Here is a 15,637-nt window from a genome sequence, read left to right as displayed (position 1 = left end):
GATAGTGCAGTATACTGTACCTTGTTTAGTGCAGAGATAGTGCAGTATACTGTACCTTGATTAGTGCAGAGATAGTGCAGTATACTGTACCTTGATTAGTGCAGAGATAGTGCAGTATACTGTACCTTGATTAGTGCAGAGATAGTGCAGTATACTGTACCTTGATTAGTGCAGAGATAGTGCAGTATACTGTACCTTGATTAGTGCAGAGATAGTGCAGTATACTGTACCTTGATTAGTGCAGAGATAGTGCAGTATACTGTACCTTGTTTAGTGCAGAGATAGTGCAGTATACTGTACCTTGTTTAGTGCAGAGATAGTGCAGTATACTGTACCTTGTTTAGTGCAGAGATAGTGCAGTATACTGTACCTTGTTTAGTGCAGAGATAGTGCAGTATACTGTACCTTGATTAGTGCAGTATACTGTACCTTGATTAGTGCAGTATACTGTACCTTGATTAGTGCAGTATACTGTACCTTGATTAGTGCAGTATACTGTACCTTGATTAGTGCAGTATACTGTACCTTGATTAGTGCAGTATACTGTACCTTGATTAGTGCAGTATACTGTACCTTGATTAGTGCAGTATACTGTACCTTGATTAGTGCAGTATACTGTACCTTGATTAGTGCAGTATACTGTACCTTGATTAGTGCAGTATACTGTACCTTGATTAGTGCAGTATACTGTACCTTGATTAGTGCAGAGATAGTGCAGTATACTGTACCTTGATTAGTGCAGAGATAGTGCAGTATACTGTACCTTGATTAGTGCAGAGATAGTGCAGTATACTGTACCTTGATTAGTGCAGAGATAGTGCAGTATACTGTACCTTGATTAGTGCAGAGATAGTGCAGTATACTGTACCTTGATTAGTGCAGAGATAGTGCAGTATACTGTACCTTGATTAGTGCAGAGATAGTGCAGTATACTGTACCTTGTTTAGTGCAGAGATAGTGCAGTATACTGTACCTTGTTTAGTGCAGAGATAGTGCAGTATACTGTACCTTGTTTAGTGCAGAGATAGTGCAGTATACTGTACCTTGTTTAGTGCAGAGATAGTGCAGTATACTGTACCTTGATTAGTGCAGTATACTGTACCTTGATTAGTGCAGTATACTGTACCTTGATTAGTGCAGTATACTGTACCTTGATTAGTGCAGTATACTGTACCTTGATTAGTGCAGTATACTGTACCTTGATTAGTGCAGTATACTGTACCTTGATTAGTGCAGTATACTGTACCTTGATTAGTGCAGTATACTGTACCTTGATTAGTGCAGTATACTGTACCTTGATTAGTGCAGTATACTGTACCTTGATTAGTGCAGTATACTGTACCTTGATTAGTGCAGTATACTGTACCTTGATTAGTGCAGTATACTGTACCTTGATTAGTGCAGTATACTGTACCTTGATTAGTGCAGTATACTGTACCTTGATTAGTGCAGTATACTGTACCTTGTTTAGTGCAGTATACTGTACCTTGATTAGTGCAGTATACTGTACCTTGATTAGTGCAGTATACTGTACCTTGTTTAGTGCAGTATACTGTACCTTGATTAGTGCAGTATACTGTACCTTGATTAGTGCAGTATACTGTACCTTGATTAGTGCAGTATACTGTACCTTGATTAGTGCAGTATACTGTACCTTGATTAGTGCAGTATACTGTACCTTGATTAGTGCAGTATACTGTACCTTGATTAGTGCAGTATACTGTACCTTGATTAGTGCAGTATACTGTACCTTGATTAGTGCAGTATACTGTACCTTGATTAGTGCAGTATACTGTACCTTGATTAGTGCAGTATACTGTACCTTGATTAGTGCAGTATACTGTACCTTGATTAGTGCATCCAATGGATGACTGATAGATTGCTAAAGCACATGATGTGGTTAGCTGATATATAAAATACCTATCCAGGTGTTGTAAGATCTGGTGTCAGCAACATCTGAGCAGAGGAACAGAGGAACACTATGCTTTGTGTTCAGACACCTCCTGATTTACACATTTAGCACTGGTTTCAGTTATACTGATTCCACTTAATTATTGTCTGAACTGTTCCTGTCTGTCAACACAGTAGATGTGATGTTTGATGGTAATGGAACACGACCTCTAACTGGTCTATCTGGTCTTAACAGCAGCAGACAGGCAGCGGTAGAATAATAACCATGTTTAGAATGTCATTTGATACGCCCCATATGAGCACATTATGTTCACCTGATGTAGGCTACGTTGTTAAGGAATGTACTGTGTTTATCCACAGTTATACAGCATATCACTACTTTTTTTAGTTTATAGTTTGCAAAAATATTATCTGTAAAAGTATAAACTTTGCAGAACACTGCATGAGGCACCGAAGAAATGTGGACTTTTTTTGCAATGAGGTCATCGTCTGTTTCCATGTTTTTGATTGGCTGCAGTTTTAGTAATGGAACGAAGAAGAGGAAGGATTCTGTTCCTGTTGACACTCTGGCTGCAAGACTTCACTGGTCAATGCCAAGGTACACACACACATACACACATACACACACACACACACACACACACACATAACACGCTACACACACACACACACGCTACACACACACGCTACACACACACACACACTTGTTTTTGGATCCCATTGTCTTTTCCAGAGGCAGCAGATATTCTTCCTGGGGTCAACAGAAATCACAAAACATGACAAGTAACTAAACACTGATAGACAAGGACAGTCACACAAATACATAAATATTATAATAATAATGCAATACAAAAAACATGTTTGTCCCTTTACATGTCCTGCCATTCCATGAGTAGATATTTCATATTTTTTATTTGTTTAATTTTGGACTTGGGGACTGTGAAGCGACCTCTGGTGGCATGTCTTATTGGGTATATATTGGTGTATAAGCTGAATGTTATTTGACTAGAAGAGAAGCAGTTCATGTCTTGTCAACCCTCAACCATGAAAGACACCCACTATCAGTGTAAGCAGTTGATGTTACTCTTCAATAACACAGACCCCAAAACAAATCAGCGGGAGAAAAATAGGTTTATTCAAAGAGGACAAATCATAGATGTTATGCTGAGAGGTAGATGTTCATTCTCCCCTGTCCTCAGTGATTCTCTCCTCAGTGATTCTCTCCACAGAACAAAGGGACAGGATGTAGTGTTATAACCCAACCATAGCCTGTGGTTGACCAGTTAGAATTCCTTGCAATAAAACTGGACCAATGGCAAAATAACAAGTAACCTGTTTCAGTCTCCATGTCTAGACAAAATTCTCCCATGTCTGTGACCATTGATCAATAATTCCCAATTACAGAAAAAAACACTATTTTTATTGATCTTAAGTAAGCTATTGACCTCTCGTCCTCTGCGTTGTGTAGTTATCCTAAAATATTCTTACACTCCCCTAGACAATTTTTAAAAGAAATATACTTCAAATGTATTTTTGGAAAATAATAGAAAACATCAGCATTAAGTATAAAATCATTCACATTTAAACACATTACATTTCTATAAAACACAAAAGGACATATTTGTAACGTTCGTCCTGGAAAGAAGGTCACCAAAACGCAGCGTGGTAAGTGTTCATTGTAATTTAATAAATAAACTGAACACTGAAACAACAAAGAGAGTGAACGAAACGAAACAGTTCTGGCTGGTGCAGATACACAAAACAGAAAACATCTACCCACAACAGACAGGTGGGAAAAGGCTACCTAAGTATGGTTCTCAATCAGAGACAACGATAGACTCTACGATAGCCTCTAATTGGGAATCATACCAAAAATCCCAACATAGAAAAAACAACCTAGAACCCCACATAGACGATAGACAGCTGCCTCTGATTGAGAACCATACCCGGCCAAACACAGAGTAAAGAAAACATAGAACACCAGACATAGAATGCCCACCACAACTCACTCTCTGACCAAACCAAAAGAGGCATAAAAAGGATCTCTAAGGTCAGGGCATGACAATGTTTTACTTGATGTTACAATAAGAAATAGATTTCAAACAAAGTTATAGAAAATAAGTATTAACAGGTGTAATGATGATGTCCCTTACAATTCCTACCACATCCGGAATTTGAGGAAACTCACACGAAAAAGGAATTGTCTACAAGACAACAATAGTCAATTGTCCTAAATAAGGTAATCATTCACCAAAGTGACCAGCTCTTCCACACTGGTATCAGTCCAACATAGATAACTATTAGAGATGATGTTCTGACAGTCTGCCGTTGAGGGAATTTATATCAAAGTAATCTTGTATCATTGCAGGTAAGAAATAAGTAATATGGGATATTTCTGGCAGCTTCAGACGGTAGATTCTAACCTGTAACGTAAGGACACAATAATGAAAGTAACGTTCTGGTTTCAAGAGAAATGTATATTTCACATAGAGAAGTATGTCCTGTTTTCATGAAAACGTTAGACATTTCACCTAGATTTCCCTAATATGACGACTGCAGTTGTCCGCGAGTCCGACCGAGGGTGGTTTCCCTTCCCGGGCGGGTGGCGCTCGGGCGGTCGTCACCGCCTATTAGCTGCCGCACTGATTGTCTTTCCTCCCCCCTCCTTGTATGTTTATTGGCACACCTGTTTGTGAATGATTAGTTTGTCTTTATTAGACAGCCGGCCCTCCTGGTTGTTGTGCGGGATTAATGATTGTAACCTTCGGCTCTGTAGTAGAGGAACGGTGTTTGTTCCTGGTCGTGAAATTTCAGTTGTACCTTTCCTTCCCCGTGTGGGGCCGTTATTGTTGTGAGCACCCTGTGGTGCGTTGGTGCATTAAAAGAGCACAGCCTTGCACTCTCTGTCTCCTGCGTTTGACTCCACACTCCACGACACCCGGAGCATTACAGCAGTGTACAACATTGTTATTCGAATCCCTTTGGCCCGACAGTCTAGGGGGGATGGTAACGAGACCCGTAACATAACTCATGCAAATTATGATAGTCAAAAGTAAGAGTGAGAACCAAATGAGAACTAAATTACCGGCTCATGGTTTATTTGAAAACACACAGTAATGGGGGGGCAGGAAAAGTGAGAGCTGGACCCAAGGAAAGAAATAACAAACACCCCTAGAGACTAGCCTACTTCACCAACAGCTAACTAACTAACGTCCTTAATACTAACTAACTAACCAAAAACACCCCTAAGCTAGACTAGCCTACTTCACCAACAGCTAACTAACTAACCAAAAACACCCATAAACTAGACTAGCCTACTTCACCAACAGCTAACTAACTAACTAAAACACCCCTAAGCTAGACTAGCCTATCTCACCAACAGCAACTAACTAACCAAAAACACCCCTAACCTAGACTAGCCTACTTCACCAACAGCCAACTAACTAACCAAAAGACTCCATAAACCAGACTAGCCTACTTCACCAACAGCTAACCAACTAACCAAAAACACCCCTAAGCTGACCCCAACAGCTAACTAACTAACCAAAACACCCATAAACTAGACTAGAAAGAAAACTAACCAAACACCCCTAAGCCAGACTAGCCTACTTCACCAACAATAGCCAACTAACTAACCAAAAACACCCCTAAGCTTAGAACTAACTAACCAAAAACACCCATAAACTAGACTAGCCTACTTTCACCAATAGCCAACTAACTAACCAAACACCCTAAGCTAGACTAGCCTACTTCACCAACAGCTAACTAAAACCAAAAACACCCCTAACCTGACTAGCTCTTTCACCAACAGCTAACTAACTAACCAAAAACACCCCTAACCTAGACTAGCCTACTTCACCAACAGCCAACTAACTAACCAAAACACCCCTAACCCAGACTAGCCCCATTTCACCAACAGCTAACTAACTAACCAAAAACACCCCTAACCTAGACTAGCCTACTTCACCAACAGCTAACTAACTAACCAAAAACACCCCTAACCTAGACTAGCCTACTTCACCAACAGCTAACTAACTAACCAAAAACACCCCTAACCTAGACTAGCCTACTTCACCAACAGCCAACTAACTAACTAAAAACACCCCTAAGCTAGCCTAGCCTACTTCACCAACAGCTAACTTACTAACCAAACACCCATAAGCTAGACTAGCCTACTTCACCAACAAACTAACTAACCAAAACACCCCTAAGCTAGACTAGCCTACTTCACCAACAGCCTAACTAACCAACCAAAACACCCCTAAGCTAACTAACTAACCAAAAACACCCATAAGAGCCTAGCCTACTTCACCAACAGCTAACTAACTAACCAAAAACAACCCCTAAGCTAGACTAGCCTACTTCACCAACAGCTAACTAACTAACCAACCAAAAACACCTGACCAGCTAGACCAACAGCTCTAACTAACCAAAACACCCTCAACCTAGACCAGCCTACTTCACCAACAGCTAACCAACTAACCAAAAACACCTCTAAGCTAGACTAATCCACCCAGCTAACTCCTGGACTAGCCTACGTCACGCTAACCTCCTTCAGGAGTCCACCAACAGCTAACTAACTAACCAAAGACACCCATAAACTAGACTAGCCTTTGTTACCCAAAACACCCATAAGCACCCACTTCACCAACAATAACAGTCCTAATCAAAAACACTCCCTAAACTAGACTAGCCTACTTCATCAACAGCTACAATTAACTAACCAAAAACACCCCTAAGCTAGACTAGCCTACTTCACCAACAGCTAACTCAACCAAAAACACCCATGAACTAGACTAGCCTACTTCACCAACAGCCAACTAACTAAAAACACCCATAAGCCAGCCTAGCCTACTTCACCAACAGCTAACTAACTAACCAAAAACACCCTCTAACCTAGACTAGCCTACTTCACCAACAGCTAACTAACTAACCAAAAACACCCCTAAACTAGACTCCTACTTCACCAACAGCTAACTAACTAACCAAAACACCCCTAAGCTAGACTAGCCTATTTTCACCAACAGCCCCCAAAACAACCCTTCTAGCCTACTTCACCAACAGCTAACTAACTAACCAAAACACCCTAAACTGGACTAGCCTGTTCACCAACAGCTTAACTAACCAAAGACACCCCTAACCTAGACTAGCCTACTTCACCAACAGCCAACTAACCAACCAAAAACAACCCTAAGCTAGACTAGCCTACTTCACCAACAGCTCTAACTGACTAGCCTACTTTCACGCTAACTACCAAAAACACCCATAAACTAGACTAGCCTACTTCACCAACAGCTAACTAACTAACCAAAAACACCCATAAAATAGGAGCCTCTTCACCAACAGCCAACTAACTTACCAAAAACACCCATAAACCAGACCAGCTTACTTCACCAACAGCTAACTAACTAACCAAAACACCCATAAGCTAGCCTAACTTCACCAACAGCTAACACCCAAAAAACACCCCTAACCTTAGACTCCTGGCCAACTAACGCCACGCTCTAGCCTACTTCAACTAACCAAAACACCCCTAAGCTAGAGAGCCTACTTCACCAACAGCTAACCTAACCAAAAACAACCCTAAGCTTAGCCATCACCCACTGTCCTGGTCACTACGTCACGTCCCCTTCAGGAGTCTCACGTCTCTGTTACATGTGTTTGTTACCATCACCCACTGTCCTGGTACTACGGCACATCCCCTTCAGGGAGTCCCATGCCCTGTTACATGTGTTTGTTACCATCACCCACTGTCCTGGTACTACGTCACGTCCCCCTTCAGGAGTCTCACGTCTCTGTTACCATCACCCACCGTCCTGGTACTACCACGCCCTCACCCACGTCTCCATGTGTTTGTTACCATCACCCACTGTCCTGGTACTACGTCACGTCCCTTCAGGAGTCCCACGCCCATGTGCGTTTGTTACCATCACCCACTGTCCTGGTACTACGTCACGCCCCCTTCAGGAGTCCCACGTCTCTGGTACTACCCACTGTCCACGCGTCCTCCCCCTTCAGGAGTCCTAACGCCTCTGTTACATACCATCACCCACTGTCCTGGTACTCGCTTCACGTCACGTCCCTTCAGGAGTCTCACGTCTCTGTTACATGTTTGTTACCATCACCCACTGTCCTGGTACTACGTCACGTCCCCTTCAGGAGTCCCACGTCTCCATGTGTTTGTTACCATCACCCACTGTCCTGGTACTACGTCACGCCCTTCAGGGAGTCTCACGTCTCTGTTACATGTGTTTGTAACTACCCACTGTCCTGGTACTACGTCACGTCCCTTCAGGTCCCAGTCTCTTTTACCATCACCTGTCCTGGTACTACATCACGTGGAAGTCTCACGTCTGTTACCATCACCCACTGTCCTGGTACTGGTCCTTCAGGAGTCCCATTACATCACCCACTGTCCCTACGTCATTCAGGAGTCCCACGTCTCTGTTACATGTGTTTGCTACCATCACCCACTGTCCTGGTATCCACGCTCCTCGTCCCCCTTCAGGAGTCCCACGCCTCTGTTACATGTGTTTGTTACCATCACCCACTGTCCTGGTACTACGTCACGTCCCCTTCAGAGTCCCTCTGTTACATGTGTTTGTTACCATCACCCACTGTCCTGGTACCACGTCACGCCTCTGTAGGAGTCTCTGTTACCATCACCCACTGTCCTGGTACTACGTCACGTCCCCTTCAGGAGTCTCACGCCTGTTACATGTGTTTGTTACCATCACCCACTGTCCTGGTACTACGTCACGTCCTCTTCAGAGTCCCACGTCTCTGTTACATGTGTTTGTTACCATCACCCACTGTCCTGGTACTACGTCACGTCCCCCTTCAGGAGTCTCTGTTACCATCACCCACTGTCCTGGTACTACGTCACGTCCCCTTCAGGAGTCTCACGTTCTGTTACATGTGTTTGTAACCATCACCCACTGTCCTGGTACTACGTCACGTCCCCTTCAGGAGTCCCACGTCTCTTTACCATCACCCACTGTCCTGGTACTACATCACGCCCCCCTTCAGGAGTCTCTACCGCCTCTGTTACCATCACCCACTGTCCTGGTACTACGTCACGCTCCTTCAGGGAGTCCCATGTCTCTGTTACCATCACCCACTGTCCTGGTACTACGCACGCCCCCTTCAGGAGTCCCACGTCTCTGTTACCATCACCCACTGTCCTGGTACTACGTCACATCCCACATCTGTGAAATCAAACTGTCCACTTAGGAAGCAACACTGATTGCCAATACATTTCACATGCTGTTGTGCAAATGGAATAGACAACATGTGGAAATTATAGGCAATTAGCAAGACACCCCCAATAAAGGAGTGGTTCTGCCGGTGGTGACCACAGACCACTTCTCAGTTCCTATGCTTCCTGGCTGATGTTTTGGTCACTTTTGAATGCTGGCGGTGCTTTCACTCTAGTGGTAGCATGAGACGGAGTCTACAACCCACACAAGTGGCTCATGTAGTGCAGCTCATCCAGGATAGCACATCAATGCGAGCTGTGGCAAGAAGGTTTGCTGTTTGCTGTCAGCGTAGTGTCCAGAGTATGGAGGCGCTACCAGGAGACAGGCCAGTACATCAGGAGACGTAGAGGAGGCCGTAGGAGGGCAACAACCCAGCAGCAGGATCGCTACCTCCGACTTTGTGCAAGGAGGAGCAGGAGGAGCACTGCCAGAGCCCTGCAAAATGACCTCCAACAGGCCACAAATGTGCATGTGTCTGCTCAAACGGTCAGAAACAGACTCCATGAGGGTGGTATGAGGGCCCGACGTCCACAGGTGGGGGTTGTGCTTACAGCCCAACACTGTGCAGGACGTTTGGCATTTGCCAGAGAACACCAAGATTGGCAAATTCGCCACTGGCGCCCTGTGCTCTTCACAGATGAAAGCAGGTTCACACTGAGCACATGTGACAGACATGACATGAGTCTGGAGATGCCGTGGAGAACGTTCTGCTGCCTGCAACATCCTCCAGCATGACCGGTTAGGTGGTGGGTCAGTCATGGTGTGGGGTGGCATTTCTTTGGGGGACCGCACAGCCCTCCATGTGCTCGCCAGAGGTAGCCTGACTGCCATTAGGTACCAAGAGGGGATCTCAGACCCCTTGTGAGACCATATTCTGGTGCGGTTGGCCCTGGGTTCCTCCTAATGCAAGACAATGCTAGACCTTATGTGGCTGGAGTGTGTCAGCAGTTCCTGCAAGAGGAAGGCATTGATGCTATGGACTGGCCCGCCCCTTCCCCAGACCTGAATCCAATTGAGCACATCTGGGACATCATGTCTCGCTCCATCCACCAACGCCACGTTGCACCACAGACTGTCCAGGAGTTGGCGGATGCTTTAGTCCAGGTCTGGAAGGAGATCCCTCAGGAGACCATCTGCCACCTCATCAGGAGCATGCCCAGGCGTTGTAGGGAGGTCATACAGGCACGTGGAGGCCACACACACTACTGAGCCTCATTTTGAAGGACATTACATCAAAGTTGGATCAGCCTGTAGTGTGGTTTTCCACTTTAATTTTGAGTGTGACTCCAAATCCAGACCTCCATGGGTTGATAAATTGGATTTCCATTGATCATTTTTGTGTGATTTTGTTGTCAGCACATTCAACTATTTAAAGAAAAAAGTATTTAATAAGAATTTTTCATTCATTCAGATATAGGATGTGTTATTTTAGTGTTCCTGATTATTTTTTTGAGCAGTGTATATATTTATAACCTCCTCAAGTGAGGACTATAACCTCTTATTTTTCAAAACTGTAGGGCCTAAGTTACTCATAAACTTGTGTTCACTTCAAAAGCTCGTTGAAGTCTTTACATTACCTTAATGTCAAAAATTGTTACTCAACTTTGCAACTCACTTCTTTGCAAAAAGGCTCTACAAAAAGGACTCAAACCTTTAATAGAGGACTTGAACACGTATAATAGAGATTTAACAAACCTGTAACAGTGCAAACAGGTGATCATACCTTATACATCACAGACACGTATCACTCATTGCATGCACTTATTTGATCCTGATTTGGTTCTTTTAAATTATATCCCACTGCTGGCTTGCTTCTCGAAGTTACAGGGTTGGTCCTGGTCAGTCCCTGGATGGGAGACCAGACGCTGCTGAAGTGGTGTTGAGGACCACAGGTCCCACTCTTTCCTCTGGTCTAAAAAAATAGTCCCAATGTCCCAGGGCAGTGATTGGGGACGCTGTCCTGTGTAGGGTGCCGTCTTTCGAATGGGACGTTAAACAGGTGTCCTGACTCTCTGAGGTCATTAAAGATCCCTTGGCACTTATCGTAGAGTAGGGGTGTTAACCCCGGTGTCCTGGCTAAATTCTCAAGCTGTCCCTCATACCATCATGATCACCTAATCATTACCAGCTAACAATAGGCTCATTCATCCCCCTCTCCCCTGCAACGATTCCCCCAGGTCGTTGCTGTAAATGAGAACGTGTTCTCAGACAACTTGGTTAACTTGACAACCTGGTCAAATAACGGTAAAATAAAAATAATAAAAAGAAATCGGTCTGGACTCACCCAGCAAATATGTTAGCAGTCAACAGGAAATTAACAGTTGAATCCACAATGGGCTCAAAACTCTCTCTCTCTCTTTCCCTGATCAATAATAAGGTTGAGTCTTTCCTTGTTGTTGGTTACGACCAATTCATCTTGGTCACGGCACCAAGTGTTAGCAATTGATGTTACTCTTCAATAACACAGACCCCAAAGCAAATGAGGGGGAGAAAAATAAGTTTATTCCAAGAGGACAAATCATATATGTTTTGCTGAGAGGTAGATGTTCATTCTCCCCTGTCCTCAGTGATTCTCTCCTCCGTGATTCTTTCCACAGAACAAAGGGACAGGATGTAGTTGTATAAACCTACCCTAGCCTACAGTTGACCAATTATAATTCCTTGCTATAAAACTGGGCCAATGGCCTATTTCAGGCTCAATGTCGAGACAAATTCCTCCCATGTCTCTGACCCATTGATAAATAATCCCCTATTACAGAAAAAACATTATTTCCATTGATCGTTGGAACTCTATTGACGTCTAGTCCTCTTGACCTTTAGTCCTCTGTGTTGTGCATTTATCTTAACATATTATTGCAAAATTCTTGTCTGTTTCCACAGTTTCAGGGCAGCCCTCTAACCTGAAGATAGTTCTGCTGGGGAAGACTGGATCAGGGAAGAGTACAACAGGAAACACCATCCTGGGGAGGGAGGTGTTTAAAGCGGGGGCTTCTCCAGTGTCTGTGACTGCACAGAGTGAGAAACGGAGTGGAGTGGTGGATGGGAGGAAGATTGATGTCATCGACACCCCGGGACTCTATGACACAACAATGTCTAAAGAAGAGATGAAAAGTGAAATAGTCAGGTGTATAGAAATGTCAGTCCCAGGACCTCACGCCTTCCTGCTGGTGATCAGACTGGGGAGGTTCACAGAGGAGGAGCAGAACACTGTGAACTGGATCCAGGAGAACTTTGGAGAAGAAGCATCAATGTACACCATCATTCTGTTCACTCATGAAGATCAACTGGAGGGTAAATCAGTGGAAGAGTTTCTGGCTGAGAGCAAAGAGTTACGGAAACTCATCAATATCTGTGGGGGCAGATATCACTCCCTAATCAATGACAAGAGAGAAGACAACACTCAGGTCCCAGAGCTGCTGAAGAAGATAGAGGAGATGGTGAAGAAGAATGGAGGAAAACACTACACCAATGAGATGTACCAGGAGACCCAGAGGAAGATCGAAGAAGAGGAGGAGAGGAAGAGACAGGAAAAGGAGAAGAGAGAGAGAGAGAGAGACAGGAGGAGGAAGAAAGAAGAAGAAGAGAAGAGAAATTGAATGAGTGCAAGTGGTCAGCGTTTGCCAGTACAGCTGCATTGGGGTTGGGAGCCATGTACAGCTCTCCATGGTCGTTAGCAGCAGGGGCTGCATTAGCCGCTGTTAAAGGTTATCAGTGCATGGACACCTATTTCACCTCAGAAGACCAGGAGAAATAAGATTTCCACATCCACCATCTCAGATTGTTTTGAAATTAAGATGAATTATTATTGTGTCTCTGAGAAATTAATAAATAAATACAATTTATTGTGCCTAAATTTGACATTTTAATTGATAGGATTCATATACTATTCAATTAATATAGTACCCAACATAATAATAATATATGCCATTTAGCAGAGACGCTTTTATCCAAAGCTGACTTCTTACAGTCATGTGTGCATACATTCTACGCATGGGTGGTCCCAAATCGAACCCACTACCTGGCGTTACAAGCGCCATGCTCTACCAACTGAGCTACAGAAGGAATCTCAAACATCTGATCTGGATCCAATTTTTCCCTAACAATGACTAAGAACAAAGAATGGTCAAAAGCCTCTGCAGATCAGATGTTGGGTATTATTTCACACTCAATGACTTTGTTATCTGGAGGGGGCCATTTGCATCTCCCCAATGGTCCTAATGTGGAATCCGTAACCATCCCGATATCATGGAAATCAGAGAACGCCTCGTAGCACTCACTTCAGAGATGTTAACTTCTGAAAGGACGGATCTCTATAACATACGTGTTATATATGTTAACTTCTGAAAGGACTGATCTCTATAACATACGTGTTATATATAACTTCTGAAAGGACGGATCTCTATAACATACGTGTTATATATGTTAACTTCTGTAAAGTGTTAAAACATTTTAAACACCCCCTCTGGTCCCATTACCAGACGACATTTACATAATAACCATTTTGCTTCAATTATTAGAAAGGATCATCTCTGAAAATGCATATCATTCTACTAGAGAGTCTCCTAGTCACATGACCTTGTAGAGAACGATACACTAACAGACTCACAGACTTTATCTTCATTTCCCCTTTTGATGTCTATGATGTACTAAGTGCTAAGTTAAAGAGTTGAAGAAAAACATAAAATATCCGTAGCTGATTTACATAATCCCTTTTTACTCTGCACCACTTATCACAGAACCACTGACTGATATATTTTAACTTGACAGTTGTTTCTGGTGTTGTCCTTATGATCTGTAAAGCAGGACATGTCCTCCCCCTACATAAAGGAGGCCTTCTGACTTACATAACTATCCAACAATTAGAAAATGATCTTGCCTTCACAAAGTACTAGAATCCCTGGACAACTAACTGTCAACTAAGAACATCTTTAACTTCCCACTCTATTCTTAATGTGAACCAATCAGGTTTTAGAATCCCATCTATTCTTAATGTGAACCAATCAGGTTTTAGAATCCCATCTATTCTTAATGTGAACCAATCAGGTTTTAGAATCCCATCTATTCTTAATGTGATCAAATCAGGTTTAGAATCTCATCTATTCTTAATGTGAACCAATCAGGTTTTAGAATCCCATCTATTCTTAATGTGAACCAATCAGGTTTTAGAATCCCATCTATTCTTAATGTGAACCAAGCAGGTTTTAGAATCCCATCTATTCTTAATGTGAACCAATCCGGTTTTAGAATCCCATCTATTCTTAATGTGAACCAATCAGGGTTTTAGAATCCCATCTATTCTTAATGTGAACCAATCAGGTTTTAGAATCCCATCTATTCTTAATGTGAACCAATCAGGTTTTAGAATCCCATCTATTCTTAATGTGAACCAATCAGGTTTTAGACCTGGACAGAGCACAACATTCCTTGCATTTTTGTTTCCCTGGAGCCTCTAGTGCAGGTCAGGACTCTGGTGTTGAATTATTTCAATGAAGATTGTATTTTACCCCTTTTTTTCTCCACAATTTCGATCTTGTCTCATCGCTGCAACTCCCCAATGGGCTCGGGAGGCAAAGGTTGAGTCACGTGTCCTCTGAAACATGACCCACCAAACCACGCTTCTTAAAACCCGGAAGCCAGCCGCACCAATGTGTCCGAGGAAATACTATTTAACTGACGACCGGGTTAGCCTGCAGGCGCCCTGACCCGCCACAAGGAGTCACTAGAGCGCGATGAGCCATGTAAAGCCCCCCTGGCCAAACCCTCCCCTCACCCGGACAGACGACGCAAGCCTATTGTGTGCCATTCTACGGGGACTCATATAAACATATATGCAAGTTTTATTTATTTTTAAATGAAAACCTCATTAAATATGTGCTATTATGTAAATGACGAATCCGTTTTTCAACACATTGCTTCAAGGCAGAATGTTGTTATTTTGTTCTATTGTGAGACACTCAATGGTCAGACTTTTACAGAACAGTTTATCAAAATATAGTAAATATATTTTGCATATATTTTACAGTCATAGCTATGTCATATGTCATAACAGCTGACATAAAGAGCGTCTGCTAAATGACTTAAATGTAAATGTAAATAATTTGTCATAACCTGTCATAATATGGTCACAACACTGTCATGACACATATATTTAGACCTGTTTGTGACAGTTATTTTATGGCTACACCTACATAAGAGTCAGAACCCACAGAACCTACCACTGTAGATATTTTATGATTGGTTATGACACCTACATAAGAGTCAGAACCCACAGAACCTACCACTGTAGTTATTTTATGGTTGGTTACAACACCTACATAAGAGTCAGAACCCACAGAACCTACCACTGTAGTTATTTTATGGTTGGTTATGACACCTACATAAGAGTCAAACCCCACAGAACCTACCACTGTAGTTATTTTATGGTTGGTTATAACACCTACATAAGAGTCAGAACCCACAGAACCTAC

The 15,637-nt window shown here is 42.9% G+C and overlaps 1 protein-coding gene and 1 long non-coding RNA gene across 3 annotated transcripts; both read left to right on the top strand.

Moving 5' to 3' along the window:
- The first annotated feature begins 2,388 nt into the window (after window positions 1-2,388).
- On the top strand, window positions 2,389-13,023 carry LOC118382785 (GTPase IMAP family member 7-like). Its single transcript, XM_052512137.1, has 2 exons — window positions 2,389-2,509; window positions 12,051-13,023. The coding sequence occupies exons 1-2, from the start codon at window positions 2,437-2,439 to the stop codon at window positions 12,764-12,766; spliced, it is 789 nt and encodes a 262-aa protein (XP_052368097.1). The 5' UTR covers window positions 2,389-2,436; the 3' UTR covers window positions 12,767-13,023.
- A 900-nt stretch (window positions 13,024-13,923) lies between these two features.
- Window positions 13,924-14,914, top strand: LOC127926652 (uncharacterized). 2 transcript variants are annotated; one of them, XR_008124788.1, is made up of 3 exons: window positions 13,924-14,213; window positions 14,291-14,407; window positions 14,487-14,914. It is a non-coding gene; the product is annotated as an uncharacterized LOC127926652 (long non-coding RNA). The 2 variants fall into 2 exon arrangements; XR_008124789.1 differs by having other exon boundaries at window positions 13,924-14,252.
- The last annotated feature ends 723 nt before the right edge of the window (window positions 14,915-15,637 follow it).

Source organism: Oncorhynchus keta, unplaced genomic scaffold, assembly GCF_023373465.1.
Source record: "Oncorhynchus keta strain PuntledgeMale-10-30-2019 unplaced genomic scaffold, Oket_V2 Un_contig_8024_pilon_pilon, whole genome shotgun sequence".
NCBI lineage: Eukaryota > Metazoa > Chordata > Actinopteri > Salmoniformes > Salmonidae > Oncorhynchus > Oncorhynchus keta.
The sequence above is the reverse complement of the archived record's forward strand: the minus strand, read 5'-3'. Positions and strand labels throughout refer to the sequence as shown.